This window comes from Eschrichtius robustus, chromosome 6 (genome assembly GCF_028021215.1).
Source record: "Eschrichtius robustus isolate mEscRob2 chromosome 6, mEscRob2.pri, whole genome shotgun sequence".
Classification (NCBI taxonomy): domain Eukaryota; kingdom Metazoa; phylum Chordata; class Mammalia; order Artiodactyla; family Eschrichtiidae; genus Eschrichtius; species Eschrichtius robustus.
The window spans coordinates 52292208-52314757 of record NC_090829.1 but is presented as its reverse complement, the minus strand read 5'-3'; the positions used below and the strand labels follow the sequence as shown (position 1 = coordinate 52314757).

The following is a 22550-nucleotide window of genomic DNA, read 5'->3' as shown; positions in this document are numbered from 1 at the left end:
GGTAACTGAGGAGCCCATCTGACATCAATTCCCCTATAAATGGTAGCTTTTTTCTCCCCCTCAGTAGCAGAGACTATTGCCATGACCTGCCTGCTGTCGGCTGTACACAGAGGGGATGTCACTCCAGGACTTTTTGCTTCAGACACGTAAGATCCCCTGTCCAATAAACTGTTGTTGTCTCTATCACTGTCTCCTGGCTCTTTCTTCGGTCTCAAGGCTGGACAACTACCAGGCTTTGAGGCCTGCAGGGTGCAGCCCAGCAACGGATGAGCCAGCCAGGAGGCCAAGGAAACTCTTGTGAGTGCAGAGATGTGAAGAAATGAGGACAGGGGACAGAAAATTGCAGAGGTGATCCTGGGGTGGCGGCCCACCAGCCTGTGAGGCCCTGTGGCAGCTGTCTACCACGACAGATGTCTTTCTCTTCCATTACAGTGACGATATCCTGTTAACCTCAGAGTCTCTTTCCACTTTAAAAGTAGCAGCCCCGCGCTGGTGGCTCATCTGACTGCACGGGGATGGCGGGTGAATGCAGACAGGACACAAGGACCTGGATTATCTACAAAATGCCAGCATACCCCCGACCCACCCCCGCTCAACGACTACAGGCACAGGCTTTAGGGATGTTAACTGAGGGACAGGATTGGGAACTGGAGTGGCCAGTTACCCGGAGGGTCTGGCTGGGCCTGTGGCAACGGCGTAATCATAAGGGTGCCCTTGGGCTTCTGGTCCCACCTGAGGAAGGAGGCAGAGCCCTGATACAGTGTGATGGAACAGCAGCGACATGTGTCTACAATGCTGCACAACAGGCGGAGGACGATACCAAAAGGCCTACCGAGTCAGGGAGCAATGCGAAACACCACTCTTCGGGGTCTAGAACAGCTGTGTGTGTGACCTACGGGACCCACGGACGTCGATAGTGACCAAGGAACCCACGTTACTGGCCGTGAAGTTCAGGAAAGGGCCGATGCAGATGAAACGTGCTGGCATTTCCACGTGCCGTACAGGCCCACTGCTGCCGGGCTAATGCAGAGGATGAGTGAGCTGCGTCAGCAACAGGTGAGACGGGAAACCCGCTCTCAACGTGCGGACACACGCCAGGAGCAATGGGCCCAGTGCCCACGCCACGTGAACCCAGAGGCCGCGAGCCCACGACATCCGAGTTCAGCTGTTGACCACCGAGGGATGTTGCCAGCTATCGGCCAGGACGATAAGTCGCTTCCGCCCTGGCCACGGCATCTACCCCCAGGGAACACATTATACAACTGGCCCTGAGAGCGGCAGGTAAGTCCCCGGGGGTTTGGGTTTGCTGCCTCGTGGGGAATAGGATTAGAAAGGGATTTACAGATCTCACCTGTCTCCTGCCCGGCCCCACCTAAGACCACTGAGGTAATTAATCCAGGCCCTGACTGAAGGAAGGCACCATCGTATTAACCCCGTGGGCCTCTCCAGGATTCGGCACTGGCTGTAGGGACTGAGGGTGGAGAGGCGGGATGGTACTGCCCCCCAGGACAGGAGCCACAGGCAGGGGTGGCACTATCTCAGGATGCTGTTACTGCTTGTATTTTGTTTAATGGTCGTGATCTTCCCCGCACTGTGCCTGTTATGAACATCTCACATTTTGTCCCTAATCTGAGTGGAGGGAATCTGTTCACGAACTGGGTGACAATGGTGGCCTCGCTGGAGTCTGAGTGCTGGGTCTATAGCAATATGCCATTGTTGTCCTCTAGACTTTCATGAAAAATTAATCTGATAAGGGCCTGACTTACTCCTGATACTCCTTAGCTGCTATTGTCTGTATCACATTTGTGATATTTGGTTGCAGTGCCCTCTCTGTACCTGACCCCAGGGGTATCATGGAAGAGAGGTGGACCAAGATTGTAAGGCTTGTGCAGGGTCTGTAGGGGTGGAGGGTACGGTCAGGCCACTCAAGATGGCTGTTCTCTTGCTCTCCGTCCATCCCCTGCTCGACCAGGCCTTGCTTCACTCATATGACTATCCAATCCTCTTAATTACTGGGCTTCATCAGTAACTGCCTGCGTGCTTGCCCCCTGCCCAAGCCCCTGGTTTCCCTGGCAACTGATGAGCCCACCTGACATCAATTCCCCCTCCCCCATAAATGATAGCCTCCTTCTCCCCTGAGTAGCAAAGTCTCCTGTCATGTCCTGCCAGCCGTCTGCTGCACATGGTGGGATGTCACTCCAGGACCTTTTGCTTCACACATGTAGGATCCCCTGTCCAATAAACCATTGATGTCCTTGTTGCTGTATCCAGCCTCTTTCTTCAGTTTGGAGGCTGGGCAACTACGAGGCTTGCAGACCTGTGGGGTGCAGCCCAATAACTACCTAGTCAGAATAAATAAGACGTAAACTAAGAACATGAAGACTGTTCAATTAGAAAATGATGGAAAGACACATACTTATAAAACCTGGTGACCTAGATAGCCCTCTAGCCTAGATAGTGAATGAATGGGACAGTTCATAGAAACATGGACTCACTTCTGATGAGCTGATGACCTTGTTGACAGTGGCCATTTCAAAGCGATTTTATTTTTTTAAATGGAGATCTCAGCCTTTTTTTTTTTTAATAAATTTATTTATTTATTTATTTATGTTTGGCTGCGTTGGGTCTTTGTTGCTGGGTGCAGGCTTTCTCTAGTTGTGGTGAGCAGGGGCTACTCTTCGTTGCAGTGCGTGGGCTTCTCATTACGGTGGCTTCTCTTGTTGCGGAGCACGGGCTCTAGGCACGCGGGCTCAGTAGTTGTGGCTTGCGGGCTCCAGAGCACAGGTTCAGTAGTTGTGGTGCACAGGCTTAGTTGCTCCCCAGCATGTGGGATCTTCCCAGATCAGGGATCGAACCCGTGTCCCCTGCATTGGCAGGTGGATTCTTAACCACTGCGCCACCAGGCAGGTCCCCAAGATCTTATTTTGATTAATGGATTGTAGCTATTGTGATTGCAACACTTAGATTTTTTTCACCTTTCTAATCAAATAGAAGCTGTATTCATTTCCTAGGGCTGCCACAATGAAGCAGCACAAATAGAAATGTGTTGTCTTGCAGTTCTGGAGGCTAGCAGTCAAAAACCAAGGAGTCGGCAGGGCCTTGCACTCCCTGAAGCCTGTAGTTGGACCCTCCTTGCCTCCTGCTAGCTTCTAGTGGTTTGGGATTCCTAGGCTTGCAGTTGTGTAACCCTCATATGTTTTGTTTTCCCTGTTTGTCTTAAGTTTCAGTTTCATTTTGATTCTTTTTTCCAGTAAGCAAAACTCAGACTCCACGCCCCACCCACTTCTCCTCTCACGCCAGCCATAAGCTGCTGCCTCGTTCACTCTGGCAGTCAGACTCTGACAGGACCATGGCCCTGATGCAGGCTCCAGGGGGCCCCAGCCCTGGGCAGACCTGCGCACTGATCCTCATCTTCACTGTGCTCCTGCAGGCCCTCTGTGTGGCCGTGACTTACGTGTACTTCACCAACGAGCTGAAGCAGGTCAGTACAATGCACACGCTCTCTGACAGAGGCTCCTGGCAACCCTCCGGTTAACTGCCTTTATTGGCTCCTCTGGGAAGACTTTACAGAGGAAGAGAATCCTCTCTTTCTCTGCCTGGGGACCCTAACTGCGAATGCACGTCGTTACTGAGGACTTTGCAAAAGTGAATTGAAGGGACGATGTGCACAAAGTGCAGTTACAGAACTGGCTCCACCAGTTACTAGCAGATGCGGGCAGCAAAACTCCTGAGGTAGTTTTGTCTTCAACAGAATGTTATAATATTAACAGCTGCCGTTCATTGAGTGCTTTCTGCTTAATGCTTTATAGTTCTTGGCTCAAATTCTTGGGAGTGAGAGGAGCTGCATCAGGGCAGGACTGTGTCTGCTTTTGCTTTCTGTGACACCTCTAGCTACTGGCACAGAGCTCCCACATAGTAGGTGTTCATTAAACACTTGTTGAAAGAATAACCAACCTTCACCACTGTACTGCCAGGACACAGGGAGTAGGGCAGAGTTGAGGCTTAACCCAAAGCCAGGCTCTAAACCACTTGTAATAATGCTCTTTTGTGTTCCAAATGTGGCTAATTCCAGTGGATTTTGAATGCAAAATTACTGAAAATAAGCCAACCCCAGCTTTTGGCTTTCTGTGTATATATTTTTTTTAATTTAATTTTTTTTATTGGAGCATAGTTGATTTACAATGTTGTGTTCGTTTCTGCTGTATGGCAAAGTGAGTCAGTTACACATAGACATATATCCACTCTTTTTTTTTTTTTTTTAGGGTTCACAAATCTTTCTTTAATGACTCTTTAAAAGATAGCAAAACTGGTTCTACTCAAATAGAATGATATCCACTCTTAAAATTTTTTTTAATTTTTATTTTTTTTAAAAGATTTTTTTGATATGGACCATTTTTAAAGTCTTTATTGAACTTGTTACAATATTGCTTCTGTTTTATGTTTTGGTTTTTTGGCCACAAGGCATGTGGGATCTTAGCTCCCTGACCAGGGATTGAACCCTCACCCCCTGTATTGGAAGGCAAAGTCTTAATCAGTGGACCGCCAGGGAAGTCCCTATCCACTCATTTTTAGATTTCTATTCCCATATAGGTCATTATAGAGTATAGAATAGAGTTCCCTGTGCTATTCAGCAGGTTCTTATTAGTTATCTATTTTATATACAGTAGTGTGTATATGTCAATCCCAGTCTCCCAATTTATCCCTCCCCCCCATTCCCCCCTGACTTGTTTTCTACATCTGTGACTCAACTTCTGTTTTGTAAATCGGTTCATTTGTACCATTTCTTTAGATTGTACATATAAGCAATATCATATGATATTTGTCTTTCTCTGTCTGACTTACTTCACTCAGTAAGACAATCTCTAGGTCCATCCATGTCACTGCAAATGGCATTATTTTGTTAGTTTTTATGGCTGAGTAATATTCCATTGTATACAGTACCACATCTTCTTTATCTGTTCCTCCATCGATGGACATTTAGGTTGCTTGCATGTCCTGGCTATTGTAAATAGTGCTGCAATGAACATTGGGTTGCATGTATCCTTTCAAATTATGGTTTTCTCCAGATATATGCCCAGGAGAGGGATTGCTGGATCATATGGTAGCTCTATTTTCAATTTTTTAAGGAACATCCATACTGTTCTCCATAGTGGCTATATCAATTTACATTCCCACCAACAGTATAGGAGTTTCTGTGTATATTTTGACTAATTGTATATTGTATAGTAGGGAACTTTGAGCTGGAAGGAAGTTTGGACACCCCTCATTGTATAGATGAGACTAGAGACTGCCAGAGAAATGACTTATCCGAGCTCAGGCAGAAATTTGGAAGCAGAGCTGGACCCAGCTCAGCTCATAGGGAATGCTCCTCCCATCACAGCAGGGTGTCAGTAGGGTTAACCTATCTCCCCCTTGTGCTGAACAGCACCCTGCTGCATGGTGGCAATGCAACATCAAATCTGTCAGCTGGGCAGGAAATGCAAGGCTCAGGGTCTTGGACAAATATAAAATAGTGTTTATCTGTTAAGGAAATAAATGCAGTTTGTATATCCTGTGGAGTATAAACTTGGCTCTCAACTGGTTGGGAATTTCCTTTGGAAATGAAGTGAAGAAAACAAGAGTCAACAAGTAACTATACAAATGATCACTACCATTCGATGGCCAGTAAAGTCAGCTTTGTTATAGGACAATTTCAAAGAGCCTGTATTTGTAAGAAAAAAAATCAACGTGATTATAATCATGCCTTTTAGTTCTATGTCTGCCCGAGAGACTGGAATGCTGTTGTGTTTCCCAGTTTGGAGCCAGCATGTCCTAAGTTTTGTTAACTTTGCAGTATAAATAGTGAGTCTGTGTCTCCATATACAAGAGGTTCCCTAAATTTGCTAACATTACAAGTTGGCCTCATTTTAAGACTGAATCAATTCGTTCTTTACTGATCTGAGTTATGCAATTGTCTGTGTATATGATCAAGTTTCTTTGAATTCTATAAAAATGGAAATTTCAAAGCTTAACATCTCCCCACTTGCACACATTTTTCCTGATTGCATGTTTATATGTGCACACTTCTGTATAGACATGCAGAAGAATATATTAATAGTATCAGAAAGAAGAGAATTAAGAGATATTGAGCAAAAACTGTTCCAGAAACTTTCAAAATACTGCCCTATTTAATCCTCATAACAATTCTATAAAGTAAATATAATTATCCCATTTTATAGATGAACAAACTAAGACTCAAGGAAGTTAGGTAAAAGGTGAAGCCCAATTTTGAACCCAGGCATTAAATAGGGGCTCAGTAAATGGTAACCATTGTAATCAGCATTGAGAAGTCTCTTGGAGTTTGTCACCCTCTTCATCAGGAATTTATACAAGGGAAAATGAATCTGAATCTCTTTGGGTGACTGTGTAGAGTTTGGAAAAGCATATTCAACACAAGTATTAATTTCCTAAATCAGATCACAGGTTTCACTTTGGCAAGCAAAATTTTGCAGAAGATACAGTGGGCAAGGATTATAGGGAGCGTGGGTTGAGCCGGGCTGAGGGATGTTGGATTGGACCCTCACAATTAAGCCTGTAGACCTGCGAGCATGAACAATAAATATGGGCTTAGCCTCTAAAGTCTATGTCTCTGAGAAAGTTTTATGACAAGGGGACTACCTATTGCTGTGGCATTATAGATGGGGAAGACAAAGGAGAAGGAGACCCTTATCCGCTGATGTCCATAAATGATCCTTTATGCTATTTGTGGTTTGCAGAAACTGATTGTCAGGGACTAATGTCTGGGCAGCAGAGAGGGTCAGTGCTGCCACCTTGAAGTCTCTGAGCCAGCCAGCTAGCAAAGGACCCCTCCCTGCTGACTTCAAGCCCTGCCAAGGACTGGTTGGCCCTGGCCCAGACAGTCACACTGTTTGTGACGGCAACAGCAGCAGTTGAGTGGAATCCACTTCTCAGAACCAAGGGCAATAACCACCTCTCTCCTTCTAAAGGTGTCCAGATAAAAATAGCACACTCGTCCCCCTGCCCCCAACACCCAGATGTGGTTACCAAGAGAACAGCCCCAGCCCGAGAAGTGCTGTAGGAAATTCAACCTCAAAGTGTGAAAGGATGTGAAAAGGAAAGGGGGAGAGTGACATCATATTAATCATCATTAATCATTCTTGGAATAACCATAGCACCACCTTGCCCATGTGTCAGTTACCTGTGTTGGCCCAGGTCCGTAGAGGAAACTACTAAATATGAAACATGTGGGGGTGGGATGCAGGGTGGTTGGGGGCTTTCTGTTTTTCAGAAGTCAATATGGGTTGGCCAAAAATTTCGTTCAGGGTTTGCCGTTGAAAACCCCAAATGAACTTTTTGGCCAACCCAATATAAGCATAAAAATATCTAGAAGGAGAAATAAGTTGAGATCTTTAGAGGGTAGAATTATGGGTGCTTCTTTTTAATTTTTCTATATTTTATCAATTTTCTACAGCTAATGTTGTAAAAATATCTATGCTAGCCATATGATTTTCATACAGATCTAAAGAGCATGGCATTTTTGTATAGTCTTAAGAGAAAACAACCACATGCAAAATTGCCCACACCCAGTCTGATCTCAACCCTGTAAAAAAAGAGATCATCCAAAGGTTAACTAGAAGGTGGAATGAGGGTGGATCAGAGGGTTTTATTTGTTTTACTTTTAGAAAAGTATTCTATAATTTTCTATATTTTCCAGGCTGCCTGTGTATCCTCAGCATCTTTAGGCTTCGTTCAATCTGGGTTAACAGTGGAGTCTCACTAGCTTGTCCGACTCCCTCCCACATCTACTTAGGACCTTAGTTTTCAAGATTCTCCCTCCCCACCTCCTGAAAGTGTTTCTGGAAAATCTCCAGAGGGTCTCCAGAGGCCAGCAGTTGGTCCTGACCTGGGCTGGCCCCTGCTCTCTTCAACTCTCTCAAACTCCACTTGACTTCACAGGGGCTGTCAGCTACCCTGACTGCCTGATCCCAGCACCTCTCAACTCTGCCCTGTCCTGCCCCTAGCCTCAGCCTCCCGGGCACTCAGCCCTTTCATGCTGAGACAGCTTCCAACTGCTGTGAAGTAAGATGACAAGTTGCTCCCTCCCTTCTGTGTCATGCACATTGTTTTGTCCCAACAGGTTACGGAAATTAGTTAAGCCTGTTTATTCAGTTTCATCAAGTCAACGCCTGGCCAAGGCATACTCAGTCCTGCTGGGCTGGGACCATGGCTAATAAAACTGTTCTTCCTGGAACTACCCTTAGGCCTTGTTGGTGAATCCAGCTCTTCTTCCCTGATCCTCCCCTCAGTTTGCTAGACATGCTCTTCTATTTCTAAATTGAGTTCCTTCCTTGGAAAGGCTTTTTAAGCTCACATAAATTGCAGATGAAAATTAATGTCTACAGTAGAAGAACATGGAGGTGGGTAGGATCAAAGGAATGGTGTCTAATTTCATCGCCAGTCATAACTCACGTGGTCCCAGCTGTCACCCCCACTACATCTACTAGGCGAATGTTTTACTCTTGGAATTTTAAAAAGGAAGAAAGAAAATAAACATTTACTTAAAAGTAAATGAATGTTCTATGCCAGAGTGTGGGGAAGGAATTAATTAACTCAGGTTTGTCACTTTTATGCTTGAGAGACCTGATCAAATGTCCAAGGAGTACATGGCCGGCAGTACAGACCTGCATGATTCTGGCTGAAAGCTCTCGTAAATATTTAAGTTATTTTGATTTGGAATGAGATCATCTTTCTATAGGAGGGAGCAGATCATCGTTAAGTTTGATCTTTCCTTCAAGCTTTGAAGTCCCCTAAGTTCAAATAACAGATAAAAATGGCTATTTTCCCATTTATTTCCCCAGAGAAAGGCAATTCAATGGATTTGTACAGAGAAATAATATCTCCTGAATCCCAGTTGTTAAAAATGAAAACAGGAAAAAAAAAAAAATCTGACCTTGCATGAACATCCTGTTTTTCTTCGTAAGATTAATCAGTTGTCATTCTGGAGTGCTCTGGATGGTTTGGTGTGTGTGTGTGTAACATCAAGCACAGACTTTGTTGGCAATGATCTAGCCATTGTAAATGTTTACCCTCAATCAGAAGAAGGGAGCAAACCTTCAAATGGTGTTTCGAGTCTCTGCAGGTAAATCCCTAGCTGGTGTGGACATTCAAACGTCTAGTGGCAATGTGGTCTGGATTCTGCCATCCAGAGGAGTAGAAATCCAACAATAACTAGAATCTACTAAGACAATCAAAGCTCAGATCAAAAAACAGAATATTACCTGTACCCTAAAGGCTTTGGCTAATTTTTTATTTAGGATCCTGGAATGTAAACAAACTCCACTGCCTACTTTGTACCTGGTGGCTTTCTAGCTGTAGGATGGGAATCACTCTATGTCAGAGCTGGAAGGAACCTCAAAGATCACCACAGTGACCCAGCTCAAAATGCGGATGAAGAAGAGATGTCGAAGAGTAGAAGCAATTTGTTGAGGGACATAGGACTGCTCAAGGGCAGGGGCAGCAAAGGGCACTGTGACCCTGGATGCCTGGCCCACACCTGTTTCCTTTCCACCACATCCAACTGCTTACCTTTATTCAAAGGACAAAGGACGGCATGCTTACTTTTACTTCAGGCAATGAGCTTTTCCAAGGTGCTAAGACTTCTCTGAACCCGTCATCAGCTTCTGTTGTTCTAACTTGTAAATGAACAAAAAGAAAAAGCACTTGTGCATAATATTGTGTTACATTCATCTCAACCCAGATGCAGGACAAGTACTCCAAAAGTGGCATAGCCTGCTTCTTAAAGGACGATGACAGTTCTTGGGATGCCAGTGATGACGAGAGTATGATCAACCCCTGCTGGCATGTAAAGTGGCAACTCCGTCAGTTTGTTAGAAAGGTAAGTGAACCACGGGGTCCCTTTACCAGCAGGCATAGGAGGTCAGAGGAGAAGGAATATTTTAGATCAAGTCTAGAGTCCTTATTTTGTAAGGGAGGAAACAGAGTGTTTAAGTGATTGTCCCCAAATTCACTGAACTAGGAAAAGATGGGACAGCACAAACAGTGGGTCCTGATCGACTCCTGGTCTAGAGTTTATTCCTCTCCTCCAGAGAGCTCCTACATCTAGTCTAAACTTTTTATCTCACCTTGTGGAAACTGAGGCACGGACAGAGCCATGTGTTCAAGGTCACACAACAATAAAGGATGTGTGTGATTTCTTTTTTTATTCAGAAGACAAAAGAAACCAAATAATGGTGTTTTATATTCTTCCCACATTGTTGCTCTCTGTTATTTTTTTCTTTTGTTTTTGTTTTCTTTTTCTTACAAACCCTTGTGTCGCCACATTGTTGTTCTCTGGAATTAAGTCTTTATTTATTTTTGTATGCATATAGAGATGAAGAAAGAGGAAAGGAAGAGGGAAGAAAGAGATACTTTGAGAATTTGAAGGTGATGACATCTCAATTCATAGTTAATAAATGACACGTTACAAAATATTATCTTCTGTTTGTGAAAGTTGCTTAAATAGGATCTCCAGCAGAAACTTTATGTTAGCTAACAGTTTATTTCACTAAATATGATTACTTAATTATACTTTCAGTGACAGGCCATGTCAAATATAGTTTCTTCTCTCAGGCTGCTTCCTTATTTGTAAGATGGCATTAATAACATTTACCTTCTGCGTATCCGGAAAGGACAGCTGTGAACACAAACGTGAAAATTGTAAACTTCATTGTTTAAAAAAATTACTGGGGACATTCCCAGGGTAGGAGGAGGATGTGTTTTAAAGAAATGGTTGTAAGTCTATTGTCTGGTACTCAGTGTGTCCTTCCATAGAGACAGTGTTATGTCGGTGGTTAGGCTCTGATTTATAACCCTAAGCAGTCCTCGCAGTAAAGCCCAGCATCACCTGTGATGCTATTTCTATGAGAAATGAAATCAGACTTCCACCTGGTTGTCCTAGAAACACATCTGCTCCATGGCTGCCCTGGAATCGTGGGCAGGACACCTGCCGCGCACAAGCTATCCTGGAGCAGTTGGGACTCCATTGCCCCAAGTGAAAAACACCAGGAAAGACCCAGGGTTGGGGAAGTGTCCTGAGGAACCTGAGGAATGGGACCCCACGGTTCCTAGGATTAGAGGGAGGGTGGCAAACCCACTGGTGGCAGAGGAGAGAAACTCAGAACTAGAGTAGAAATCTGGAGACCGAGGAGGGGGTGCTGGATGCTAGGCCTGGGAGTGGGGAGATGAGAGAAGCCGTATGGGTGGGTTTTATAGGTCTCTTTCCTGCTCTTCCCCCCTCCCTCCCATTCTCACATCCTGCCACTGACTAGAGAAGAGAGGGCACACAGCGGTGGATGAGAGTATAGGAGGGGAAAAGAGTTCCCCATTTTTCCAGGCACCGTGAAGTGAACAGACAATTTCCCATAAATATCCTATGCCCACTATGTATATTATCTCCCTTAATCCTCAAACAGCTCTGTGAGGAAGGAATCATTATTATCTTCTTTTTAAAAAGAAAATAGATGAAGAAATTAAAGTAGTTCATATCAGTTAAGTAACTTGAGTAAAGTTTCCCAGGGCTGCTAATGAACAGATTTGAATCCAGGCCATCTGATTGTACTATAATCTTTTTTTTTTTCTTGGTGACACCGTGTTAAGGACCACACTGTAGGACTTACCCTTTTCCCTTTCCTCCTCCTCCTTTTTCCTTCCTTCCTTCCTTTCTGGCCCAGAATGAGAGTGAGAGAGCTAATGTGCTGAGCCCACCCCTTGCTTCCCTTCCCACACACCAGTGCCCATTGCCCTACAGGCAGCCCCCCATTATCCGGGGTCAGAGCTTTTGACAGAGGAAAAAGAAGAGGGCTTCTGATTTGGAGCGGGAGTACAGAGGAAGGGAGTTTCTGACAGTTGTGTAACTAACAACAGTGATGGGAAAGGTGGGCAAGGATGGGCAAAGCCTCCAGGGGTGACAGAACTGAGTGGAGAGGCGTTTAAAGCCATGGGTGAGTCACGTCAGGGTCGGCTCATTTAACAGAAAGGCTAGATTTCGTTCTTTTTTTTTTTTAATTTTATTTATTTATTTATTTATTTATTTATTTATTTATTTATGGCTGTGTTGGGTCTTCGTTTCTGTGCAAGGGCTTTCTCTAGTTGTGGCAAGCGGGGGCCACTCTTCATCGCGCTGCGCGGGCCTCTCACTGTCGCGGCCTCTCTTGTTGCCGAGCACAGGCTCCAGACGCGCAGGCTCAGTAATTGTGGCTCACGGGCCCAGTTGCTCCGCGGCATGTGGGATCTTCCCAGACCAGGGCTCGAACCCGTGTCCCCTGCATTGGCAGGCAGATTCTCAACCACTGCGCCACCAGGGAAGCCCTAGATTTCGTTCTTTATTACTGGTTTTCCCCACTGGTTAGCACAAAGAAAGTGATATGAAGTGTTTAGTAAGATATGGGAATTTGGTAAAATATCTTTATGTTGAGAATGTCTCAGCCACTTTCTCAGAAATGAGAGAGTGACATGGTGCTACCAGGTCACCGCTGGATGGGCTGCGCGTGTCTGTGGGCACCGTGAGACAGAGGGAGTGTGCCTTACACCTTGAGTCTTGGGTATGTCCGATAATTTAAAGCTCCTGGACTCTGACACAGTGCCTTTATACACGCATGCATGCAGCTACACACACAATGCACTGTACACACACATACATGCAGACACAGACAATGCACTTATACACTTGCATGCATGCAGACACACAGACAATGCACTATATACACGCATACATGCAGACACACACAGACAATGCACTTATACGCATGCATGCATGCAGACACACACAGACAATGCACTTATACACATGCATGCATGCAGACACACACAGACAATGCACTTATACACATGCATACATGCAGACACACACAGACAATGCACTTATACACACGCATGCATCAGACACACACACTCAGAAAGTGCGGTGACATGGCCACCGCATCCGTCAGCCACAGGGAGACCTGGGGAACATTAGGCTGACCTAACTTGGAGAAGCATGACTCCTTGCTCCTGTCTGCTCCAGGTGTGGCCTTTCAAAGACTTCATCCAGAAACACAAGTCTCCCAGACAGAGGACCATCCTTCCATCAACAGTAGGGACAGCTGCCTCCATATTCATCCCAGCTCCCACCCTGCCCCACACACTCTACGCTTGGACAACTTAAAGCTGCCTAGGTTGATATCTTAGGTGGAAATTTTCTGTTAGACATCAGCAAGAAGAGCCACAGACATTCTATAGTCAGTCTAAATGTTTAGGGAAATTAACAAGCTTTATTCAATACTATTTGCAGATCATTTTGAGAACCTATGAGGAAACCATTCCTTCAATTCCAGGTAGTATTCTTTTTGTTGTTATTTTAATTTTCTACTCTCAACCTTGTGATAGGGTGAATAGCTCTCCATCCTCTTTCTCTCTGCTCCCATCCACACATCCCACCTCTGACCACTGCTCAGTGTCTCAAGCTGCTTGATTCTATTTCCCTCTTTGCATTGGCAGCTAGAAAGCTCAGAAGCAAATCTGTGACCCACCTATGGTCTGAACTTCGTTTCATCTGAATTTTATTCTTCCAACGTGGATTTTCCTTTCACCTCAACTTCTTCGATTCTTTATTTTTACCTTGTAATGTGGGTAACTTTCTGGAGCATAGATGCAAAAAAAGGGCTCCAAAGTTACCCATCTTCTCTGCTTCTGACCACCCCTAGGCTCCAAGCCTTTCTTTATGCAAAGCCTCCTGCTCCATCATCTCTTTCCCAACAATCCGTCTACCCACCCGAAATCCTCATCCTGCAGTCCCCACACCTTGGCTCTCTCCGCTGATGGTCACCAGCCTGCTCTTGATCCACAACCCCCTTCATTGTTATTGCCCAGGCCGGCTTCTCTAGTCCTCCAACTGGCTTCTTCCATTTCTGGATTTTCACGTAACCACCTCCTTCTCACCCTCCATCCTCATCACCTACTCATCACCTCTCAGAGAGAACTTCCCTGACCAACTTTCTAAGTAAGTTCACCCACATCCTATTTTTTCTATCACACTTATCTTGTTCATTTCCTTTGATTGATATATATATAAATCAAAGGAAAATATATAAATATTCTCTGTGTTCTGTCTGATTCCCTACTAGATTAAAGATCCACAAAGACAGAAAACATGCCTCTTTCTCGCACCTCTCTATTCCTAGACTTAACTGTACACCTCAAGCCTAGTAGATTCTCTCTTATCCCCCCAGTCCTTACCTGCACCACCTTCGGTGTGTGTGTTCATGTGCATGTGTGTGTGTGTATTTTGACTGAGATGAAATTCACATAACATACAACTAACCATTTTGAAGCGCACAACTTGGTGGCCATTAGTACATTCACATTGTTGTGCCACCATCCCTCTCTACACAGAAAGTTCTTAATACATATTTTTAAAATCAATACATAAGTAAATACAACTGATGAATTAAATTTACCGCTGCTTTGCATTTGGCTCACCATAGCCCCATTTTCCCCTGTTAATAATCATACCAGCCTGCATATGTGTACCAGAGACTTACAGTCCTGGGGTACACCAGCCTGGCCGAGAATAATCATACCAGCCTGCATACGTGTACCAGAGACTTACAGTCCTGGGGTATACCAGCCTGCATACGTGTACCAGAGACTTACAGTCCTGGGGTACACCAGCCTGGCAGAGAAGAATCAGTTTTTTAATAGATATTTTATTAATGTTGTCTTCCTAATTTTCAGCTATCCCTTTCCATTACAATAAGCTTCCTCATCACTTGACAATCCCCACCATCCTTTATTAAATGGGCTTTATTAAATACGAAGGCAAGACCTGGTCCCAGGGTCTAAGCATTCTTTCTGGTCATTTCCCCAAAGGCAAAAGCAGTAGTAGGAATGTTGAACACTACTTCTCTTCTAATGAGGAACACCAGATCCATGGTCTACAGTAGATGCATGTACTATTTTCAGTGTTGGAAGAAAAATATTCTTTTTTATTCATCCCAGTTGGGCATAGAAATCATATACTCCTCAGTATACCAAGATGTATCCATGACACCCAAATATACATATTCACAGACTTCTTTTCCAGGAGCTGTTTGCTATAGCCAGTAGGAAATGTCCTCTCTTCAGAATTTGCTTTTAAAGCTAGGCTTTCCCATATCCTTGCAATGACCTCAAATGCAAGATATTTGTAACTGGATTCCATTACTGAATATTTTAAAATAAAGTGTTACGGTCTAGGGGCAGTCAAGGCATTATGAATTATTTATCAGTGGTGGTTAAAAGTAAATGGACACATCAACCTTGAAAACTGAGCATTCTGAGACTAACATGTAATTGACTGTACTTCCCCGTGCTGTGTTTGGTCTTCAGTATCGTGCACACACCCACCTATCCTGAATAAGTAACAACACCAAATAGATGGAGAGACTCGTTAGCATTCCTTCCTCACCTATGAAATTTTATCACCTCCTTTCAGTTTCTTCTACTACTAGCCTAGATTAAAGCTTCCTGTTCTCAGACCTGATCAATTACAGCCGTCTGCTAACTCGCCAATCTCCAGCCCTCTCACCTTCTACCCATCAAACCTTACTATGAGGTAGTTTAGCCTAAAGCACAACACATATCTTTTTGCTTCCCTGATCAAAACCTTCCAGAGTCTTCCCATGTCTGTAAAACTTCAAATCTCTTAGTCTAACATTCAAATCCTCTATAGTTTAAATCCTCACTCAAGCCTGAAACTGAACTCCTCTGACGCCTGTGTCCCAGGAATGCTTTGTGCATCCTGCCTTGGGGACACTATTCTAGATCTCTGGGAATGCCCTTTTCCCATTGCTGTGGGTCCCAAGCCTCCCCAGCCCCACCCATTTCAGAGAACTGTCCTGCCCCTCAAATGCTTTCTTGCATTCATTTGTTTATAGTTCTTTCTCCAACTTCCTAGAAGAGTGTCAGGCATAGATGTGATGGGCACTTTGGTTTGCTGGAGTAAGTGAATGAAAGGGCCTTAGTCCAAACCCTCCCCTGACCTCAGCTCTCCAACAGATAGGAATCTTTCCCTCCCCTGAACAACCATCACCCTTCATTTCTATTTCTTATAGGTTAATTTTCACTTTCTAATTTGTGTCTTCCCTAAAAACTGTAAGTCCCTTGAGGGCTCAGTCAGTGTAATCAGTGATTCATCTTTGAAGTCCCTGTGGAGCACTGCCTTGTCCCTGGACGTATTTGCTTGATGAAAATGTATAATTTATCTCAACAACCAGCGTAAACATCCTGGGAAGTTTGAGCTGATTTTTTAAAAGAGTAGTTTGTTGAATTTGTAGTCTTTCCGTCTGCTCCAAAGTACTTTGGATGGTGGTCAATAAATGTTATTTATTATGATCTAGTGAATCAGTGATTTTTATGCTCATATACTGGTTATCATGACCATTATGTCATTTCATATTCCCTTTGGGAGGTGAGGGAAATGACTGTTGGATACCAGTTTGTAGCAGCTCTGGACAATTGTTATCACTGCTACTCCTTTAGAGTAGGTAGTATCTAGCAGGGAGGAAAAAATAATTGAGATGATAAAAATTGGTATCACTCTGTTTCTATATATAACTCAAAGTGGAAATTTGCCAGTACCTGGTTATTAGTGCACTTTAAATGCCTCAGCAGGGATATTATAAGTCCACAGTTTTGTTGTTATTATTGTAGTTTAGGAAAAGGGTCAGAATCTTCACTTTGTTATATTCTAGTTGAACCTTGCCCCTGAGATGTCGATAAATTTTAGCCCAAGTTACTGCTTATCCTTCCCATCTAAAGTACTTTTCAAATTCAACATAGGCGGAAGTAGACTGATTATAATACTAAAATGTAAATTGGTTTTATGAAAACCCATATAATCAACTTTGGGAGCCCAGTGTGCCTACAATGCTTGATTGATAAGAGCTGTGAACAGCAATGTATCTGAGACATGTTTGACAAGTGCTGATGATTCTTTGTCATTTCTCTTTTAGAAAAGCAACAAAATATTCCTCACCTAGAAAGAGCAAAAGGTCCTCAGAGGGTAGCTGCTCACATAACTGGGACCAATCGGAGAAGCACATTCTCAGCTCTAAGTAAGAGAAACAATGAATATATGGTTTAAAAGAAAGGAATGGAAGAATTTGTTCCAAATAATTTATTCTTTTAACTTGTATCGGAAATGTTTATATGGCTATCTACAAAATGCTCAGTAGTAATCAAGTCTCAGATTGACTCTTTTCAGAAGCAAGATTACAAGATGAATAGCTTAGTTACTGCCCTGGCATAACTGGCTTCAAGAAAATTCTGAAGTGGAAGTGGGAGAACTTTGAGTTTCCCATGCCCCCATTTTTGCTTTTCTTCTTCTTTATTTTTTTAAAGTAATTTCTCTCTCTTTCATCAAATCTTTCTCCTCTTCAAAGGTTCTAAATCAGTCATCTACTTTCCCCATGAGTCACCAAGCCCTCCCAGTGGCATTTGTATTAGGTTGAACCATAAAAAGTTGGCCAATATTTGACCACTTTGCACTTACAGAAATGTCAGTTTCATATGGTTTAACCAAATAGGTTAAGCCTAATTATTAACTGTAGAACAGGTGTCCATATACTGCTGTGGTTAGTGCATGGGTCTTGCAATCTAAATACCCACATTGGAATCCCAGCTACTCCTTACCTAGTTCTTTGTTTTGAGCAAATTACTTAATGCAATCAAGCTTCATTTTCTTCATATACAAAGTAGAGATAATCTTTAACTCATAAAAACAGTGAAGATTAATGCAAAATGCTGTTGCTTTGCAAGTACTCAATAAGTAGTGCTTTCATTATTGTAAAAAGTTTTGTTCCAGGTTAAAGAAATTTCAGGCATCGGTTAATGAATGAAAAGGTTGTTGGGTTTTTTTGTTGGTTGGTTGGTTTTTGTTTGTTTTTTTCTGGACAGTTGCCTTCATGGTATTCCGGAACTCGTGTTTTGTAAATCGTTGACATGTTCTGCCTATGAGTGAGATCGTTATTTCACTATTCCTGTTTACTATTCATCAATTAATATGATAGTTGTTTTCAACTCTTGAAAAACTCAATTTTGCATCAATCATGGAGATGAGCCCAAAGTTTAAAAGAATATCATATCTTAGTAAGGCCCATCTTCATTCAAAGTCTTTGGGATTTAAAGATCCAAAGATCTGAAGATCTTTAAATCTGGCCTCTTTTTGCCAAACCTTGTACCCTGTCTTATTGGACTAGAAATGCCTTCTGCTTGGATGGTGCTTTTGACACTGGGTTAGAGAAAGACCAAGGAGGAATCCAAAAAGACCTAAAAGAATAGCAGGAATTTATGAGCTCTAAGCTTGAGGAAATAGATATGTTTCTTTTGGTTTCCTTCTACATTGTTGATCTGAGCTCACCAGCACAGGAAAGGAGGCAGGGGTTCTGGACAGAAATTCTTCGCAGGAGTAAAGATTGCCATCTTAGTGAACCATTCCCGTGCTACTATTCAGAGTAGATGAGGTACAAAAAAGTAAGGGACTTCCAACAGATCACAGTGATAAGGGAGCCTCCAGATTTCTATATGACTAGAATTTAGAATCCTTGGAAGATTGAAGGAGCAAGAAGTTTTATAATAGATTAAAATTCTTTACAATCCCAACCAAAGCATTGGCTAGCCACAGCTATTGGGAAACTTCTTGTTTTGCTACAGGCTAACTTTATTTTTCTCTAAACTTCATCCCAGGCTCCAAGAATGAAAAAGCTTTGGGCCAGAAAATAAATTCCTGGGAGTCGTCAAGAAAAGGACATTCATTCTTGAATAATTTGCACTTGAGGAATGGAGAGCTGGTTATCCACCAAACAGGGTTTTATTACATCTATTCCCAAACATACTTTCGATTTCAGGAAACTGAGGCGGTTTTGGGAACAGTTTCAACAGAAGAGAACAGAAAGAAAAACAAACAAATGGTACAATATATTTACAAATGCACAGGCTATCCTGACCCCATACTGCTGATGAAAAGTGCTAGAAATAGTTGTTGGTCTAAAGATTCAGAATATGGACTCTATTCCATCTATCAAGGTGGAATATTTGAGCTTAAGGAAAATGATCGAATTTTTGTCTCTGTAACTAATGAGCAATTGATTGACATGGACCAAGAAGCCAGTTTTTTCGGGGCCTTTTTAATTGGCTAAATGATCTGCAAAGAAAAAACAGTGCCCCCAGAGAGACCTTTCACTTTTCAGAGTGATATACTGTGAAAAGACTGCAAAAGAGCTGACAAAATAAGGCAGCCTGAGCAGAGCAGCCTCAATCACAAGATTCTACAACACAAGCTTTTTTGGTATCTCTGAAAAGTGACCAACTTATTCCAAGAAAGAGAAACTGACAAAAGACCTTCTGGGACTCTACCTGATATCAGCTTGCTAGCAGAAATCTAGAAGGTTCTCAGTTTACAAACATTTGTGTAGCAATTAACATCTTCTGCCTTAACCGTCTACTCTTGCGAAGATACCAGAACACTGAAAGGTCACGGTCAGGGTATGCAGTGTGCCAGGGGAGTTGGTGCAGTGTGGGGCCTTGTGGGAGTTGTCCTGTACCCTCGTACTCTTGGAAATAAGAAAATTCCATTCGAAACCGTATCATTTCACTAAACAAATTAAAGTTATGTTTAGTGAACAAGGAACTATTTTCGGTTGGCCAAAAAGTTCGTTCGGGTTTTTACGTAATCGTATGTAAACACTCGAATGAACTTTTTGGCCATCCCGATATTTCTGAATGGCATGTGCTTTTCACTCCCAAAAGTCAGGCTGACCGAAAGCACTGAAGATATTTTTGATAAAAGACTCTAAAATGAATGATAAGCTAATCAGAAATCAGGAATTTGGCCCCTTGTGAGCAGGAGAACTGGGAACGTGGGAAAAAAAAAAGAACTGTTTGATAACGTAACTTAGGGATGGGCAAGAATTAATTATGACTCTATATTTTTATACTAAAATTTTAAAATGTGTTTCTTTTTCAATAAAAATGACATGTTAAAATATGTAGTTTTTGTGTATCTCGTACTTCTGTTTTATAGTAGCAAGATTACTAATGATGGGGAAAAGGACTTCTAATCTCTTTTTCATGTTATCCTTTATCTGACATGTCTTACAGGAGAAAGAAAGAAACTGCTCACTTTTTATATAATGTGATTAAAATATATCAGTCCTTTCCTTTATAGTTAATGCTTTTGTTATAAGTTGAATTGTGTCCCCACAAAAGATATGTAGAAGTCCTCCTCCCCAGTACCACAGAATGTGACCTTATTTGGAAAGAAGTTTGTTGCAGATATAATTAGTAAAGATGAGGTCATAGTGGAATAGACTGGGTCCTTAATATTGTATAATGTGACTGGTGTCCTCATTATTTAAAGAAGGAAATTTGGAAACAGAAACAGAGACCCACAGGGAGAACTCCATGTGGCAACAGAGGCAGAGATTGGAGTGAGGGAATTGCAAGCAAGGAGCTCCAAGGATTGACGGCCCTCGTCAGAAGCTCAGGAGACAAGAAAAGATTCTACCCAGAGCCTCAGAAATCTACTGACACCTTGACTTTGGACTCCTGGCCTCAAGAACTGTGAGAGAATAAATTTCTGTTGTTGAAAGCCACCCAGTCTTTGGCACTTTGGTTCAGCAGCCCGAGGAAGCTAATACAGCTTTGTACACTATGTTCAAGAAATCTTTTTTTACCCATGTCTCACAGATATCACCATCTATATTTTTTTTCTGAAATCTTTAAATTTGGCCTTTCATAGTTTGATAGTGGGATTCAACTGTAATTTAATTCATGTGTGATGAGCTAGGGATGGAATTTTATCTTTTACCATATCAGGGACCAGTTGTCCAGCACTGTTCATTGGCTAGTCCACTCTTTCCCCACTGATTTTAAGGTTTAATATCATATACCAACATCCCAGGGGGTCTGTTTCTGTGCTCACTTTCTTTTCCTATTGGCCTGGTTGTCCGTCCTTGCACCCATACCATCCATTTTTTAAAAGTTGTGATAAAATATAAATAACATAAGATTTACCATTTAACCATTTCTGAGTGTACAATTCAGTGGCATTAAGTACATTCACACTCTTGTGCAACCATCACCACTATTAATGTCCAGAACATTTCATTATCCCAAACTAAAACTTTGTAACCATTAAACAGTAAGTCCTAATTTTCCCTTCCTCCCGCCCCTGGTAATCACCATACTACTTTCTTTATGAATTTGACTGTCTTATGTACCTCATGTAAATAGAATTATGCAATATCTGTTCTTTTATGTCTGGCTTATTTGACTTAGCATAATGTCTTCAAGGTTCAGTCCATTTTGAAGTATGTATCAGAATTTCATTTCTTTTTTTAAATTTTTTTAATTTAAGTATAGTTAATTTACAATGTTAATTTCTGCAGTTCATTTCTTTTTAAGGCTGAATAATATTGCATTGTTGGAAAATACATACCACATTGTGTTTATTCATTTATCTGTTGATCATACTCTGGCTTTAGTGGTTGCTATTTGCTTTTCTATAAATCTTGATGTCTTGTATGTATGTTCTCCTTCTTTAGTCCTCTGTTTCAAAATAGCATGGGCATTTTGGTTTTTAATTCACAAACTTTGTGCAACATAAGTATCTTTCATTATAACATTTTCAGGCAAAGTTTAGAAGGAAAAAAGTTACATCTGGCAGTTTAAATAAATATTCTGGGAAAAGCCTCAAATTACATTCCAAATACAATTGATACAGTGTCAGAACTACATATAAACTTTTTTTTTAATATAAATTAATTGTATTTATTTATTTTTGGCTGCGTTAGGTCTTCGTTGCTGCACGCGGGCTTTCTCTAGTTGCGGCGAGTGGGGACTACTCTTCATTGTGGTGCGTGGGCTTCTCATTGCGGTGGCTTCTCTTGTTGCAGAGCATGGGCTCTAGGCGCGTGGGCTTCAGTAGTTGTGGCTCATGGGCTCTGGAGCACAGGCTCAGTAGTTGTGGCACACGGGCTTAGTTGCTCCGCAGCATGTGGGATCTTCCCGGACCAGGGCTTGAACCTGTGTCCCCTGCATTGGCAGGCAGATACTTAACCACTGCGCCACCAGGGAAGTCCCTACATGTAAACTTTTTGAACAGTGTGAATAATGACTATTGCCACTCAGAAGGAAAACAGCCCATTTGAACTAACGGGGAAGGAGATAGGAAGGAATGAAGGAAAACAGTCAGACTTCTTAGACTTTATAGGACGGGCTCGTAGAGCTATTGAGCTATGGATATGTGATATTCTTTAAGACAAGGGAGGAAGACCCCAAAGACGATTTAGAGATCATTAAGCCTTCTTCCTTGGTATCAAAAGGTGGGAATCTATCACTTCAGTTTTAACAGACCAGTTCTTGCCCATTGCCATGTGAGTGGTGCCACCCAAAGCCATGGGAGCAATGCTACCAAAGCTATGGAGGCCAGACCCCTGCCCAGCAGAGTCCTTGGGCAAGGCTGCCTCTGCCTAGAT

The 22550-nt window shown here is 42.6% G+C and overlaps 1 protein-coding gene across 2 annotated transcripts; it reads left to right on the top strand.

Annotated features, from left to right (window-relative positions):
* The first annotated feature begins 1265 nt into the window (after positions 1-1265).
* Positions 1266-21389, top strand: TNFSF10 (TNF superfamily member 10). Of its 2 annotated transcripts, XM_068546253.1 has the most exons (6): positions 1266-1281; positions 3252-3481; positions 9758-9895; positions 13328-13370; positions 17028-17129; positions 20432-21389. In XM_068546253.1, exons 2-6 carry the CDS (start codon positions 3350-3352, stop codon positions 20503-20505), a joined length of 489 nt encoding a protein of 162 aa, XP_068402354.1. In that variant the 5' UTR covers positions 1266-1281; positions 3252-3349; the 3' UTR covers positions 20506-21389. The 2 variants fall into 2 exon arrangements, with proteins under 2 accessions (XP_068402354.1, XP_068402353.1); XM_068546252.1 differs by lacking the exons at positions 1266-1281; positions 20432-21389 and adding an exon at positions 18760-20063 and having other exon boundaries at positions 3289-3481.
* The last annotated feature ends 1161 nt before the right edge of the window (positions 21390-22550 follow it).

Excerpts from the sequence above, each read along its gene's own strand:
- TNFSF10 (XM_068546252.1), top strand. The coding sequence starts at position 3,350 with ATGGCCCTGATGCAGGCTCCAGGGGGCCCCAGCCCTGGGCAGACCTGC. Across the intron at positions 9,896-13,327 it reads TCCGTCAGTTTGTTAGAAAG|ATCATTTTGAGAACCTATGA; the intron begins GTAAGTGAACCA and ends TACTATTTGCAG. Across the intron at positions 17,130-18,759 it reads AAGCACATTCTCAGCTCTAA|GCTCCAAGAATGAAAAAGCT; the intron begins GTAAGAGAAACA and ends ACTTCATCCCAG.